Source organism: Maniola jurtina, chromosome 15 (genome assembly GCF_905333055.1).
Source record: "Maniola jurtina chromosome 15, ilManJurt1.1, whole genome shotgun sequence".
NCBI lineage: Eukaryota > Metazoa > Arthropoda > Insecta > Lepidoptera > Nymphalidae > Maniola > Maniola jurtina.
The window spans coordinates 5828536-5845276 of NC_060043.1; the positions used below are offsets into that span (position 1 = coordinate 5828536).

General features: G+C 37.8%; 1 protein-coding gene across 4 annotated transcripts in view; it reads left to right on the forward strand.

The window, feature by feature from the left end:
- Positions 1 to 16741, forward strand: part of LOC123872324 (kazrin) — a 167319-nt gene that overhangs the window by 119778 nt on the left and 30800 nt on the right. For all 4 annotated transcript variants that reach the window (XM_045916537.1, XM_045916538.1, XM_045916539.1 and 1 more), the window contains 4 exons: positions 845 to 1112; positions 2572 to 2835; positions 8877 to 8998; positions 11021 to 11183. In XM_045916537.1, coding sequence (XP_045772493.1) covers positions 845 to 1112; positions 2572 to 2835; positions 8877 to 8998; positions 11021 to 11183 — 817 coding nt within the window. The remainder of the gene's footprint in view (positions 1 to 844; positions 1113 to 2571; positions 2836 to 8876; positions 8999 to 11020; positions 11184 to 16741) is intronic.

Genomic DNA, 16741 nt, shown 5'->3' on the forward strand with positions numbered 1-16741 from the left:
CGGCCTAAGAAATGAGGACATTTATAGAGCCTTCATAATTTTCCGGCTAAATGAGGTAAACCTGAATTGTTTTTGTTCGGCATCCATAATATTAGACACACGCTCGGTTTGCGACCTGAATATAAAATGTAATAATGCCCTTGTTTAGGATTCCGTATTGAAACAAGAAACCCTTATACATAGTTTTCGTCAAGTCTGTCTATCTGTCTATCCTTGTGTTAACAGCCAATAAAGTTACAAATTTTTCTTGTCCTTTTTATGAACATGACTACGGTACCCTACTTTATTCATGTTCTGACATCAACTTGACCAATTTTTTACATTGAATATATTTATTATACCTATTATTATAGCTTGGAACCTTTTGTCGTTTATAGGATTCATCCGTTGTAAAACGACGAAATTTGGCTGTGGGAATTTTTTTGGAGGCACAAAGGAGGCTTACTGAATAGAGCAATGTTTTTTCTCGCGGAATAAAATTCTAATCCAAAACAAATGTGAAAAAAACTTTCGCGGCTTTGAATTTCATTTCGGGACATACATATTTTAGTTTATTAAATAAAATAATAACTGTCATTTTAAGTATTTTGCATAGAATTTTAACAAAAAATTGTTAACTTGTACGTTGTTAACTTACATGTTGTTACTCGGCTCGGCTCGGATTGTGCTAAAATTTGGAATGGAGATAGATTATACCCTGGATTAACACATAGATTAGTTTTTACTCCGGAAAATCAACGTGATTTTCAAAAACCTATACCCATGGGAACGAAGTCGCTGGCACCAGCTAGTGTTAAATAAACTGAATGTTGAAACAGAGGTTCATGTTTTGTGTTGTCTCCAGGCGAAACTTCGCAAGATGGTCGACGAGCAAGTGTCAGTGGGAACAAGAGTGGAGGCTGACGCGGAGCCGGAACCTGCGGACCCGCTCATCACGCCAGCATGCTCCGCTCTCGACAGGAGCGACGATCCGCGCCCCATCCCTCCAGAGCGCCGCCTCCTCATCAGCACCCTTGACAAACCTCGCAACGGGTCGCTGAATGGGGATAGAGAGGGCACGTTAAATAGATCGACGAGGCTCTCCATTAAAGCCAAAGATAATCCTTTCATAGGTTTGTATTTTTTTCTATGTTGACTTCACTGAGGCAAGCGGTTCCCAATGAAGTCCTTGCTACGTCTCCCGGTGAGGTCAATTTGGACACTTACTTTGTGTTACTACGAAATTGACTCAGGTTTATCTAGTGTGGGCTGGTTAAGCGTAATACCAAAGCCATGCCATAAGCATCCAAGTAGGACTATGATGCGTAGAAACCGTTTAGAATTGTAAGTTTAGCATTCTGTCATATTTCTTTGGTTTCGATCGCATCGTCAATAGTTATTATTATCACTTTAGATCGTAGAGTAGTATAGTAGACGCTAGAACCAACTTGGTAACAAATTCACTACAATGATGGCTGTGAGATTTGCGTAGTACCTACTCAGTTATTAGTATGAAGTAGATAGATACGTGGTATAAATTTTTTTTCATTCAATTCATAATCTATTATTTTATTATTAATATTGGCTTTTGCCAAGACCTTTGTCTACGAAGCTTCTAGTTAATTTCTCAGGAGACATAGAAAAAATGTAAAAGCAATTTCATTAACTAGGATAAAGCTTTACTTAAGTACTTACTCTCTTAATTAGTTGTTAATAATAAAAAAGTAAAATAAATACTTATAGTACGCGACAGGTCGAGATGGCTATCGGGGTGGGGACGCCCCGCACACCCGTAAGGCCCCCGCGCTAACCCAGTGCGGGATCGCGCAGGAGTCGTGTGGGTGTGCAGGGGCGTCCCCCCGCCTCATACACCGATTGCCATCTCGACTTGTCGGGTACTATACCTACGAAATCAAACCACAAAATAGCAAACACTCTGTTTATGCATCGTGCTTCGACAGAAGACGATCGAAGTCATACATTTTATATGAAGTCTAGATTAACCGTGGCGCAAATAAGTACTAGGTACATAAGTAGGTACGCAGACTGTTTGCACCTTAACCCAGTTTGAGCATTTACATAATAAAGCTGAGCTGTATCAAATCTGTATATTAGTTCTTTACTACCTAAGCAAGTTATCTACTTAGTTCTTTTTTTATCAGAAAACTTCCTGATATCTATACTTTAAGGCCCTTTCGAGTGCAATTTGTAGGTATAGTAAATGTACATAGCTGAGAATTGCAACTGAAATTGTGACTAATTCTGTTGTTTACAATCTCTAAACTAAACGAAACTGACAGGCCCACATCTAGACCTGTCCCTTCCCACAGAGAGCATTACGAAAGAAATAGATATACATTTAGACCTGTGATTTCAGTTTAACTTAGAGATTGTGTAAAACAGAATTAGTAAATTTTTACTAGCCTCATCGGGTGGCAGAACCGTTGGCTCATTTTTTGCGCAACGAATAAGCCTGGCTGTCCATTGCGGAAATGCAGCCAGTATCCTTGGCACCATTCCACGCGGGCATGATTTGTATAGTAATCAGATAAGGTTATAGCTTTAAATTTTATTGTAATATTTTTTCTACAGTATCATCACCAGACGACGATAATAAAGAGAACCAGGCAAACGGCAAAATCGATTCTCCGATCAAATGGTCTGTACAAAATGGCAGCGACAGTGGGACGTACGCCGAAATTGGGACAGGAGGGAACAGCAATACCAGTGACAGGAATGTCCTGGACCCTGCTGACAGTTCAGAAGAGGAGGTTCCCCTACCCGATGCGACGTCTCCGGGCCGAAGTAGTGACGGCCCTGAGCCTCGAGCGGATATCACTGCAACTCTTGATGGAGGTTTGTGTGTTTCTACGGTATACCTTCACTATTTAAAGTACTTTGTTTTAACATATTATTTATATTAAAACAATGTTCAAACAAAGTTATCTTCCAGGAAACCTAGAAAAAGAAATAATAGTAGAAATATTGGGTTACGGTGTGTACCAAGTAAATAATCAGATAGAAAACATACCTATTATATTTATTTCTTTTACTCTTGTTACATTAACGTAAGAGTTACATCATATTGCGTCGAAGATAGTGATATTATTAACGGGCATGGACTTTAACGGGTAGATTAAATAAGGATTAAATACATTTTACTACGCCTATTTACTGACTGTCAAAACAGTTTTGTGCAAACTGCATTTTGTGAACATTGTACACTAGTCATAAGTCAATTTATAGGGACTTTGCTGCTCTACAACCGTGACAACTCTCTGCCTTCAGATATTAAGTTACTAACTAGTCGGCAGGCATGTTAGTTTTGCTGATAAAGTTCAAAGCTAGTTGAAAACTTCCAAGCCGTGTCTGTCGGCGAAAGCTTGTAGTTTTAAAATGGGAAACAAAATACAAACTTTTTACTTTTTTTATATTGAATTTTCAGAAAGATGGTAGATAAAACTAAAAAGATGATCGCGTACCAAGATACCATCCGCAAGATGTTCAGTATTTATTAGATCATAATATACTCCTTATTTACTTAAAAGTATAGAAAGCCTTCTCCGCTTCTAAAAGACTTGTCTAGAAAAATCTTTTATAAAAGCAGCCGTTACTTTGCGGGTTAGGCTTAATTTATTAAAATCCGCTTCGATAGAGAAATATGTATGATGCAACGTGCAGCATGCGTTAGGTTTAGGTTATGCAGATTTGTCTGTTTTAGGTTAAAGAAAATTAAGCTTATAAGTTCCTTGTATAGAAAAAGCTTGTTTGAGTCTATAATGCGAAAGATACTTACCTAATACATAGTTAACAGTTAAACGGCGTGGGTACTTTCTGATGAAGTTGTACCTACGCTATTTAGAAATCCTTTGAAGCTGCAACAAGCTATTACGCGGCGTCTTTATGAAACTAGGTTAAATATAACACGGAAAATCTTATACACTCCTTGTACATTTTGCTACGGAACGTGTCCGTATCACGACTATGTTGAGATAACTTTGTTACGAATAACATCGGAAGAGGAATATACTCGTAGGATTAATCCATAGAACGCACTTTGACTTAGCTCTGATCTGAGACACTGTTAAAACGAGACAGCGTTATATCGCTGATATAAATCTGTCTCATTTTAACTGAAAGTTAAGTCTGAGCAAAGTCAAAGTAGGCTCTGTAGATCTAGCCTAAGACGAATTTATTTAGGGTCATAGCACACACGATATCGTGCGTGCTATGACCTTATGTTAGGATCGGCGCTCATGAACTTGCGATTGTATCGATACTGCATTGCACTTTTAAATAGCGATTGTTTCGATGTTGCATCACGTTTGGACAGCTTTTCTCTCTTTTTAGGGTTCCGTACTTCAAAAGGAAAAACGGAGCCCATATAGGATCACTTTGTTGTCTGTCTGTCTGTCGAGAAACCTATAGGGTACTTCCCGTTGTCCTAGAATTATGTTTGGCAGGTAGGTAGGTCTTATAGCACAGATACAGGAATAAATCTGAAAACCGCGAATTTGTAGTTACATCGTTAAAAAAAATTAAAACGTGTTAGTTTTTGATTTATCGTGCAAAAATTGGAAAAAATACCCGAGTACGGAAGCCTAAGTGCGCGAGTCTGACTCACACTTGGCCGGTTTTTTTAATCAATTCTCGGTGAACTATTGAAGAAAAGGGCATCTGAAATAGGTTTATCTCAGTTCATAATAGGAGATAATAGTTGCTAACAAGTCGGCCGGCATGTTTGTTTTGCTGTTGAAGTTTGGACTTAGGTAGTTTAGGATTCCCGCACGCTACTGTAAGCTACTCGTATTATGGCATCAATTTATGTTTATTAAACTTGGATGAAATTATCTGATTTACATAATAACAAGGTAAAATTCGACTAAAACCCAGTTACTAATTAGTAATTAATTACTAATATTTTTTTTCATATCCGCTACTAGCTGATGCCCGCCACTTCATTCGCGTGGATATAAGTTTTTAAAAATCCCGTCGGTGCTCATTGATTTTCCGGGATAAAAAGTAACCTATGTGGTAATCCAGGGTATAATCTATCTCCGTTCCAAATTTCAGTCAAATCCGTCCAGTAATTTTTGCGTTAAAGAGTAACAAACATACACACTTACACACAAACTTTCTCCTTTATAATATTAGTGTAGTAGTAGTATTATACAAATATAAATATACATAAATAATATAGCACTCCAAGATTACCATGTTACAGACTTATATATTTCCATCAGATGAGATATTATATATTATATATTTCCGTCATACATACGTAGCTATACCTACCTACTAAACTTTATGAGGGGATGATACCCCGGCTGTATGAATTTAATTTTTTTAAATCCCGTGGGAATTCTGGGGATGATGTCTGCGAGTTGGGCTGTATGGTTTTTTTTAAATCCCGTGGGAACTCTTCCGGGATAAAAGTAGTCTATGTCCTTCTTCCAAATTTCATCAAAATTGGCTAAACGGAAATAACTGGGTGAAGATCAAACTGGAGTACCTGAAGAGTCGGACCCAATAATGTGAAGCTGTTTTAGTGCTCGCATTCTATTATAATAAATATTTTCACCTAGAATTTCAATAATAACCGAGGCAGCTCTCCGGAAAACTAGGTTAACGTCAGAGCTAATTGATTTATTACTGCTGGGGAATATTATTACGGACTTTCCTCTTACAAGCATATTCTATTATATTTACGTAAATTAATGAAAATAAAAGTAGGTATTACCATCTTCGCTGTATTTGAATTGAAGATATAGCAATATTACAGATGGGATGGCGCATTCCTACACTATTTTCAACTTCTTACGTTGGTAACGCTAGATAAAAGCTTCGTGTGTTTTCCTGCGAATTACATATTATTCAATAGGACATTTTTGTACATTAGGTATATGAACCCACAATCACATAAAATTTTGATGCAATTCTTTTTAAAATGTGCGGATACCGGACAGTGTCCGCGATTCATTGGTGCCTATAAAATTCTCTTCAATGTCGCTAAATAATATGTGCAATAACAATAATTTAATACTATAAACGTATGTTTTAAATAGGCCGCTCTCCAACAAGATGGTCTGACCAAATTAAGGAATTCAATTCGTATCAGTTCTACACCATCGCGAAAATTGCCACCGACAGAAGAAAATTGAAACAGCTGATCCATTGAGGCTAGAATCTTGCCACGATCTTCAGGAATGAAGGAACGACCGAAGAGAGATGTTTTAATCGTCATCATCATTGTCATCCAATACACGTTCGCTGCTGGATATAGGTCTCTCGTAGGAACTTCTGGTCCTGAAAATAAACAATGAGTAAAAAGCTGAAAGGTACTTTCAAAAGAGAGCACAATTTAATTTGGTCTTAGGACTTGTTTTCTCAGCAACTCGAATTAAAAAGCTTGAAGTGGCTCCCAGGATGCTCGACTTCGATTCGTAATTGACCTTTATTTTTTCGAGAACTTCTCTGTATGAGTTGCCGGTTGTTCTTTTGGTTTGCTGGTTTTAAAAGAAGTTTTGCGTACATTGGTCGTCGCCTCGGCGGAAATTTCCCGTACTAATGAGCTCGGTGCTGCCGTAGGGAATAAGCTCATTTGCGATTGCAACGAACTTGCCGAGAAGAAACTTTCCGTCTGATGTTGCAATTTATCATTTAGTTTCCGCCACGTTTTTAATTAGCATCTGATAATAATCAGGAGCTACGAACTTGCCAACTCACTGTTCAAATAGCGTTGTTCTATTTTATGATGTTGCTTGCAATTGCATTTTGGATACGATTTATACTGGAGAGGCCAAGGCGCGGACAGTGCTACGTAGTGTGGCGTGTAATTTTATCTTCAAAAATTCTTTCTTAGCCTATGTCTTCGACAAAATAGCTATCTGCATGCCCAGCCCGATTCGCCCAGTAGTTTGAGTTGTGCTTTGATAGAGTCAGCCAATCACCTTTTCCTTTTATAGTAGGTATATTAAAATAGATTTATGATAAAAAATACAATAAAGCTTCTAGAGCGTACGGGGTTTTTAAATTTTTAACAATAAAAATTGACATTGCCATAAAGGCGCTTTTAAAGGAAAATAATCACTGGCTCGTAAGTGATTTAATTGCGAAAGTAGAAACGAAGCGCAATAAAACAGGCGGCGTACACACCTGCGTCCCGCGATGTGCGATAAAACGAATAATCGATTCGTCTGGCCGAGCTATTCGTGACTGGGCGAACTTTTGCGGTGCAATGTTTGTACTGAAATTCCGTGCTCCACGCGTGCACACGTGATATTCGATGGTTCGTTTTTTTTTTTTTTGATAAAATTGGAGTAGAATTAAAATCACCATTCACAAGCTCTGTTAAAAGTAAAACATATCATCATTATTAATCTATCGCCTGCTGTCTACCCAACTGAGGTCTCTTCTCAGAATGAGAAAGGTCCATAGTCCATCACGCTAGCCAAGAGGGGATCTCTGAACCTAAGTAAATAATATTTATGTCGTTGTCAAATGTACCAGACGTCCAGTGCTGGACATAATAATGTTGAATATGTGAAACAGCAAAACTATAATATGATGTGAATTTTAAGAAAATCACAAAAGGTCCTCATATCTTATTGTTGTTGATTATGTAAAATAATGCAAATGCGTTATATTAAATTATAGCAGAAGTAGACACAAACAATGAAAGCGACAAACTCAGACGAAGCGCAGATGTCTAGGGCCCACATCTGTGTCACGTTTTATGCTCAATAAAACCATAAGAAATACCTATATAATCGATAAGTCTGGACAAGTCTTTGAAAAAAAATCCGCAACTTGCAGGTTCCATCTATGAATAATGCCACAATAAAATGCCTCTAAACAGTGTCAAACCAATTTACAAACGTGTTTGGTTATACATTTGCTTAAAACTCGTCGAATTATTTGCGGTTTTCAGCGTTTCACGAAGATACATTTAAATTAAATGGACGTAAATATTACAATTTTAAAAAATCTTATAAAAATATACTATTCGTTAAAAATGCTCCGATATAAAAAAAAATATAGAAATTCAATTATGAAAGCTGGACTGGGACGTAATAAAATAGGCGGCATACACACCTGCGTCCTTTTGCCCCTACGTATCTCACGTAAAACAATTAATAATAATCGATTCGTCTGGCGAAGCTTTCGTGACTGAGTGAACTTAAACGGTACGAATGCTTATAACATCGCCAGTAACATGCCCGATTAATTGTATGTGGACGTATGTATAAAATATCACACTCATGTCAGCACTGACCTCTACTAATATGTATACGTTGGACTTGCGATTGCTGACAAGTTTTGGAAGCAACTTGATTTTCGCCAATTTGGCACTGATATCAGAAATGAGCGTCCTGTGAGTGTATTGGAACTGACTGTTAGTGATACTGATGATATATCTATCAACATAGAGTTAACACAGAGACCGTCTTCTTACGGTACGTGACTTAGGATAAGAACTATAGAGAGTACTTGATTTTGCTCAGACATAACACAGAATTAAAACGAGACAGTCTCATGTCTCTCTATCATGCCTTTTCGGTTTAATTCTGACTTAAGCCTGCGCAAAGTCAAAGTAGAGTCTACAGATGATCACGCCTACGCCTAATGCCACGCTCGGCTAAAGACAGACAGCCGAAAATGCGCTGCAACTCAACGATTTTTCATAATATCGGATCTGACGCACTTCTTCGTATGCGCTTCTACGAAAGACGACTACTATGACCAATACCAGCTCATGTCATAATCCGTAAAGTTGCGGAGCTGGGAAGCGGCTAGGTATATGTATAGGCAAGGATATAGGCTTATATTGCGCATAATTGTTTGGTTTAAGTAGGATAGGATTAGATTTAATGTACTTAAGTATCTAAAACAAACAGGGTCGGGGTCTCCTGGCGGACGGTCGGACCGCTCGAGGCAGGAAGAGGTCCCTGCGTCCCCGGGGATGCTCAGCGCTGCGCAGCTGGCGCGGCGGTTGCGGATGGAAAACGAGCGATTGCAGGTGACCTTATTATAATAATAATATACCTAATATTTTTTCATCACCTTTTTATCAAATTACTTTTTTTATAAAAAAAAAGCGAGAAAAGAAAGAGCGTTTTCTATTTACCGCCGCCCATGAACATTTGCAGCACCAGTGGAACCGCCCGGTGCGTTGCCGACCTTTCAGGACTTTAAATACCTTTACTAGATAAAACCCGTGATTTCATCCGCGTGGATACAAGTTTATTTAAAATCCTGTGGGAACTCAGACTTTCCGGGATAAAAAATGCCGTCCCAGGAATATAAACTGACTGTATTAAATTTTGTCGAAATAAATTAAATGTATGGACCGTGAAAAGGTAGCAGAGAGATAGACACACATTCGTATTTATAATATTATCTATAATAATATTATTATCTACATTATATAGAATGGATGGATGGATTCAACTCACTTTATTTTTCATAGGCCTGTTTAGGCCTATTATTACTTGAATCATATAACTTTTTTGCTAAAAATGTACACTGTGAGATCCTGAAACATGAAGGTACCTCCACGAGTCCCAAAGGATATCAGAATGGCGACTCAAAAACGAACATCTTAGATGCTCATAATTGATTTGTCATCTTTATTGTAAAGACGGAAGTTCTTTTATATTATAAAAGGCGGGCTGTTTTTTATTTGAATGCTTTGATATAATACTTTACTTAATTACTTTTAAATACGAAGCCTTTATTGTTTCTATTTGAGAATTATATAGAAAAGACGCCAGTTTGCCGTTTTAACTTGATTAATAAAAACAGTTGCCTACAAAATGACCTCATTGTTTGTTATCTTGACGCGTTTGTTATTTTCTTCATTCTGTTTGTTGTTTCTTTGTTCCACTTTAACTTCTAAATGCCTGCACAGATTTGGATGTATAGAGTATTGTAAGGATCCGTACATCGTTCCGAATGACACTGGCTATAATTTTTTTTGTTTAAAGTTCAATTTGGCACGGCAGTCGTGTTTTTAATTTTTTTGATTATCACTTCGGAAATTTACCCTTAATAAAACTAGAGGCAGGTATAACGTGAATAATAACCTTAATTAAATTTAGAATTAATATAATTTATGTTAATTGCAATAAAAATGTTAATACTAGTTTAATTTGAGGCATCCAGTTAGAAGCTGATACTACAATAAAGCACGCAGGTACAACTTGACAATACCCATTATTTCGATCGCGTGACTTACTCTAACTTGTTTTATACGAAGGGTATAACATTAGAAGAAGTTAACAAATCGATAGCGATTAATCGTAATGCAGCTTGAGCGGGTGCTAAAGCAAATAAATAGATATCTTCAGTTAAGAATTTGCTGATACATTTTCAATTGAATGTTTTAGTGGTTTATATTTGCATAGAAAGTGAATATGTGTTTTCTATAGACCAAGCACTTTGATATAAGTTAAATTTGAGTTAAAAATAAGCAACTATCAACTTAAAAGGTCGGGATTGTTCGTGCGTATTCATAGTTTCATACGTGTTCGCACGAATCAAATTCGTACAAAAAACACATCCAGAGTGCGTTCAGGCGTACCATGCCTTGCTTACTACTTTATATTTCAGAGCGTCAATATGATTGTAAGTATGTATTAGGTACTGTAAATATTTACATAATCATATTGATGTTATTACATACATCACAATATTAAAAACTCAAAGAAGGTGAAATATAGTTCGTGACAGGACGACGTTGCAATCCGGGTATAGGGATGCCCCGCACAAACAAACAGCCCCCGCGTTAACCCGGTGCGGGCGTGCGCGGGCACTGTGCGAGTATGAGGGGCGTCTGCCGTCCCCCCCGTCTCATAACCCGATTGCCATCTCGACCTGTCGCGATTATATATATTATATATTGCACCTTCTTTGAGTTTTTAATATTGGCCATTGGCGAATAAAATTTAAACATTGCGATTTTACACAAGGGATTTAGCTGATTTTTTTATTTTGGTTAATTAAAATTAATTACTTATTAAGTTGTTTTACATGGATACAGGCGGAGTTGACGCGTGTACGGCGACTGCTGGTGGCCGCGGCCGAGAGGGGTGAGGCTGGGAACACGTTGATGGAGCGATCCCAAGGCGACACACAAGATGGACCGCCCCTCGACCCCCAACAGCTAGAGAAGGAGCTCCTCCTCGCCAGAGAAGCTGTTAACTGTAAGTTAATTGTTAACGACCACAGTTTATGACCTAGACGTTACGAGTTACATTAGCAGTGCGTGTTTGCTATAAAATGGTATGGATATGACCTCGATAAATAAAATAGTTATACCTACTGCCATTAAATTATATTCCATTAAAAGTTAGCCCTTGACTAATTGGTAAAGTGGTGGTAAGTGATGATGCAGTCTAAGATGGAAGTGGACTAACTTGGAAGGAGTATCGCAGTTTTATTAAGGTGGAAATGACGGGCCTGCCCGCGAAATTCAAATTTAATTTGGTTTTTTGCAATTTGTAAACTAATACGACAACGTAGGCTTATGGTATTTTAATTGCGACAATGGCAGTATCATCCTCCTAGGTTTATATAAAAATCTTTTTAAGAAATTAGCTCTAGTATCGACTATTCTCACAAATTAGTCGAAATCAAATTAGTCTGCCCGCGAAAACCCAAATTAAATTTGAATTTCGCGGGCAGGCCCGTCTCCTGCCCCTTAACCTTATCGGCTTCTACCGGCAATCATACCGGAACGCTAAAACGCTTGGCTTGTAGCGGTTGCCACATTAACAAGATATCGCTTCTAATTCAATCAGTCAACAACGCTCGATACCTGAACCCCAGCCTGATAACTCACGACCTACGGCCTAGATGGCAGCACGGGTAGCTTAATTGGAAACTCAAAGAGAAACACGCAAATTTCAATCGCATTGACAGAGCGTTTACCAAACTATTGAAAATCCTTACAGCTAAGTTAGTTCAGTCATGATTTAATTAAATACGGATGTACCTAAGATTAATGAAAAGAAATAAACATCTTTCAGTCTGATAAAAACTTTCAATGTTTCCTAGATTATTCGGGAAGGCGAAAGCTCGACCGTTTAGTTCTCAAGTCACGTCGCTTACTATAGGCCCACTCGTTGACTTTTTAGGGTCACGAAAGTCGAAATTACTACTCCGTCTCCTCCGTCTCTCTAAGCGATAGTTTATTTAAGCAATCTAGTCGATTTAATTTCGTGCTGTTATACTACCGCTAGTAAAACAATTTTGCCCGCAATTTCGTCCGCGTAATATAATTTAGATACGCTATCGGGGGTGTAAATTACTATCTATCAGTAAAATAATTTTCAGTACCGGATTATCAGTTCCAGAGATAAACTTCTACTTATAAAATCCCTTTAATCCTTATAATATTAATAAGTATAGATAACGGTTTTTTTTTTCAGTTCACCTTAGTCAGCATACCTTAGGTAATAACAGTTTTTCTCTTACAACTGCTACTTGCAGTGATTGCAGAATAAATAGTCTAATTTGAAGTTGCAACATAGCGATTTCCACAGGTCATAATATAGACTAAGGATTAAATAAACTAGCTCCTCTGAGATTTGTTTTTATACAATGTGCAGTCATACGCTTCGTGTTCAGATTGGATTACTAGTTTTGCGCGCATTATAATGCGCCTGATGCGCCTGATGGTAATTGTGACGATATAGCTTAAGATGGAAGCAGGGCTAGCCTGGAAGAGGTATTTACAACAGTTTTCACTATAACATTTCCGGGACTCTAAAACTGCTTAGCGTCGTGGCTTTGACAAGCCTCGACCGAAGCCTTCCACCAGACGATCCCTGAGGAAGTAGGTATGAATTACCAAATTGACTCGACCCATTTAAGATCATCGAATATCTCAACATTACAAGTAAGTAGGCTCTGTACACGGTATTAAGCAAAACCATCTAGAAGTTGGACAAACTTCTAAACCAAGTTTGATAAGGTTTCGCAAAGTAACTGTAAGTAACTTCAGTTCACAAGTCACGTTCTCTTTAGGTATGCCCGTTGATTTTTGGGTTCATGAAGGTCTAATTTATATTAAACTAGAGGATGCCCGCGACTTCGTCCGCGTGGATTTAGGTTTTTAATGATCCTGTAGGAACTGTTTCATTTTCCGGGATGAAAAGTTCCCAATGTCAATTACAGGGACGCAAGCTACCTCGGTACCACATATCATACAAAATGGTTAAACGGATGGGAATTTTAGGGGATCTTTAGGAATCCCGCGGGAATTGTTTGATTTTCCGGGATAAAAAGTAGCTTATGTCCGTCCCCGGGATATAAGCTAACTCTGTAGCTTTCGTCAGAATCGGTTTAACTGTTGGGCCGTGAAAAGGAGCAATGAGGAGATCTGTTGGAGTAAGAGTAACCGATATATCTAACAAAAATAATAACACTTTTTCAATCCTTAACCACAATTTATCGCTCGTAAAAATCATAAAAATAGCGCCCGTCAAGAAGGCAAACTGTATGCTGACATAACAAACTACTAAACTTTATCCATGGCACTCGAGCACGAAGATAGGAAATTTGTTAGGCCGATGTTCATGATAGGAAAAGAAGTAACGGGCCGACAGTTTGATAAACTAAACTCATAATGTTTCGTAAAGTATTGGACGGAAACGTGCGGTTGAATTAGTTTCCCAGTCACGTCTGCTTGAGGGTCGCCCTTTGACTTTACTTACGCTTTAGTATTAAAGACTATCACGGACATCGAAGCTAGTAAAAATGGCGAAGTAATCTTAATGGTAACTTTATTAGAACTTACTTATAGATTACATTAACGCAATTGGAATGGTATTTTTTTTAAATAAAAATAGCGCGCAAACGAGCATGCAGGTCACCTGAGGTACCGCCGCCCATGAAAATTTGCAGTAGGTACCAACTAACACCTTTTTCCTCTATATATTGTAAAGAAGTGGTGATAGTGTAGTAGTTAAGACGTTGGCATCTTATTCGGGGGTCCGGGGTTCAATCTCGGCCACGCATCTCTGATTTATCGGAGAAGCGTGTTAAGGAATTAAATATCACTTACTTTAACGATGAAGGAAAATATCGTGAAGAAGCCGGGATGCCTAAGACGTCTCCATAATGTTCTGAAAAGTAGTGAGATCTACCAATCTACACTGGCTAGCGTAGACTATGGTTTAACCGCTTACATTCAGAGTGGATGGCCAGCAATGGGTTGAGATGATGATATCGTAAAGAAACGTCACTAGAAAGTCGTCTTTGTCGTCGCCCTAACGAATATACGAGAAGATAGACATCAATATTTATGAACATCTTGTAAGGATTTCCATAGAATACGGTCTTCTACTGCTGCTGAGTGTCGCAGTTGATAGCGTAGTGTCTTATTGGAACTATGTGGTAGTGGACCTCTTGGTATGACCCGACGAGGTCTAGTCCCTTCAACAATTTCATTCAACGCTGAAACGTGCAACATAAAATGTAAAAATTAAATTAAAAATTTAAAAAACCCCCGACACATAAACCTCTAAAAAGTAAAAAAATAATAGGTAAATATGTATGGGCCCTTTAAGAATAGTATAAATAGTAAAGTTTTATCCAAGCGCTCGTTGCGCCAGGGGACCGCTACCTATGATAAACTATGAAAGTCATCTGTTGTAGAAAGAATAGTCTTTAGCGGTCCCCCGACGCAACGAGCGCTTGGATAAAACTTTACTATTTATACTATTCTTAAAGGGCCCATACATATTTACCTATTATTTTTTTACTTTTTAGAGGTTTATGTGTCGGGGGTTTTTTAAATTTTTAATTTAATTTTTATTTCACGCTTTTTAAACTTTATTCATAAATTACCGTTTATTTGTGCCATTCTAAAACCCAATTTCTATAATAATATAAATCCAATAAGGCAGCTAATATCTCTTCAAAAGTAACATCAATGTTATGTTAATTATTATACGTTCCATGAAATATTTTTGACCGAACATCACTAAATCAAGAATTATCTGAATAAGCGAAAAATCGTAGGTCTATGATCTGAATGACTCACATAGTTTAACACGACCAAAACGAAATATCTGTTTCTAACATGTCGTTGCTTTAAAAATGTACCCATTTTACGTAGTCGTATAATAGTTCGCTTTTCAAGATATACCTACGATTAAATTGAAATCGACTTTCACCCGATGAAATAAGGAATAAAGTGGCGTGTATTTCATTTTGTTTGCATGTCAAATTTTTATTTGACATAACTTTCAAAAACCAGTCAAGTGCGAGTCTGCCTCACACATGAAGAGTTCCGTACAAGTTTTTTTTTATGTAATGACAATTCAGTTGTCGGATTTTTCTCTTTACTTGGGCCACAGGAGTAGAGTGCTTGGGCTATAAGATATTGCTACCTGCCTTTCATGATTCTACGTAAACGGGAAGTACCCAATTTATAAGTTTTGATTCTCTTGAAAGATGACACACAGACAGACAACGAAGTGGTGAAGGAAAACACCGTCAGGAAACCTGCATGCTTGAGAGTTGGCCATAATGCTCCCTCAAAGGTGCGTGAGGTGTGCCAATACGTGCTTGGCCAGTGTGGTAGCTTTCCATTCTGAGAGGAGACTTGTGCTCAGTAGTGAGCCGGCGATGGGTTGATCCTGATGATGATGAATTTTAAACGTATTTTGTCAAAGTAAATAAGCTGAGTTCAAGCAGATAAAATAAAAAGAAGGTGCGCCTAATGCATCATCCAAACCTGCGCTACAAAGCGACTACGATGCGGGAACCTCAGCGGCGCGGAGGGTCATCGCCTCCTACGATATTTAATGGTGCCATGCACACCTACGCGACTACAACAGTCGAGGCTACCTACAAAATCTTTTTTTTTTCTACAGATACCTACTGAACCCTAAAAATAGTTTGACTATGGTTTGGGTTTGGGTTGATTGTTCGTGGCCTTTGGTTGACTGTTGGATATTATAATTGAATTGATTGTAAGGTTATTTTTAAAAAGTTGATTTGAGTTGTCAAAAATAATATAAAATTATTAATTTATCTAATGCAGGTAGTTTGATAAAATCGATATTTCGCTCATTCGATGTCATACAATCTGTTACTAGGAGGCCAACAAGATTGAACTTGCATAAATACGGGTGTTTCGAAGGTTGTAGTTTAGTCTCCTTCCGAGATTCGGGGCGATATCGCATATTTTCGGTATTTGGATTGTGAACTGGATAATTAGATGTTGTGATAGCAATCACGCTCTAATAAGGCTCTAATTAAATTATTTATTTTGGCATTAAGTTTGTTTAGATTAAAACTCTCGGATAACCTCTACACATTGAACCTGGTGTTTATTGTGTTGGTAACGAGAGGACATTCCAATAATTCGATAAAAATATTCAAATAATACCTGCTTTTCTGAGTGACGCCAATATGATGTTTTCTCGTTTAACTGTGATTATAATATTTTATAAATTAGAAACTCCGCGCCTACGATCCAAAGTATCGGAGTTTTTCAAAACATTATTTTCAAATAAATAATTATGTATCTAGGCAACGTCCATCTTGACAACTTGACATTTGCCAATTGACATAATATTATGAACCTCTGTTACAATAATGAAAGATCCCAGGGCCACCAGCCGTCACGTATTTTCTGACGAACGAAATGTGGACGATTGAGTAGTGTTACTATGTACTAAGAACGCATGCCTACAGACCTGCTAGCTTGCTTAGATGGCCAATTTTCAGGTATCAGGTAATCAAGGTA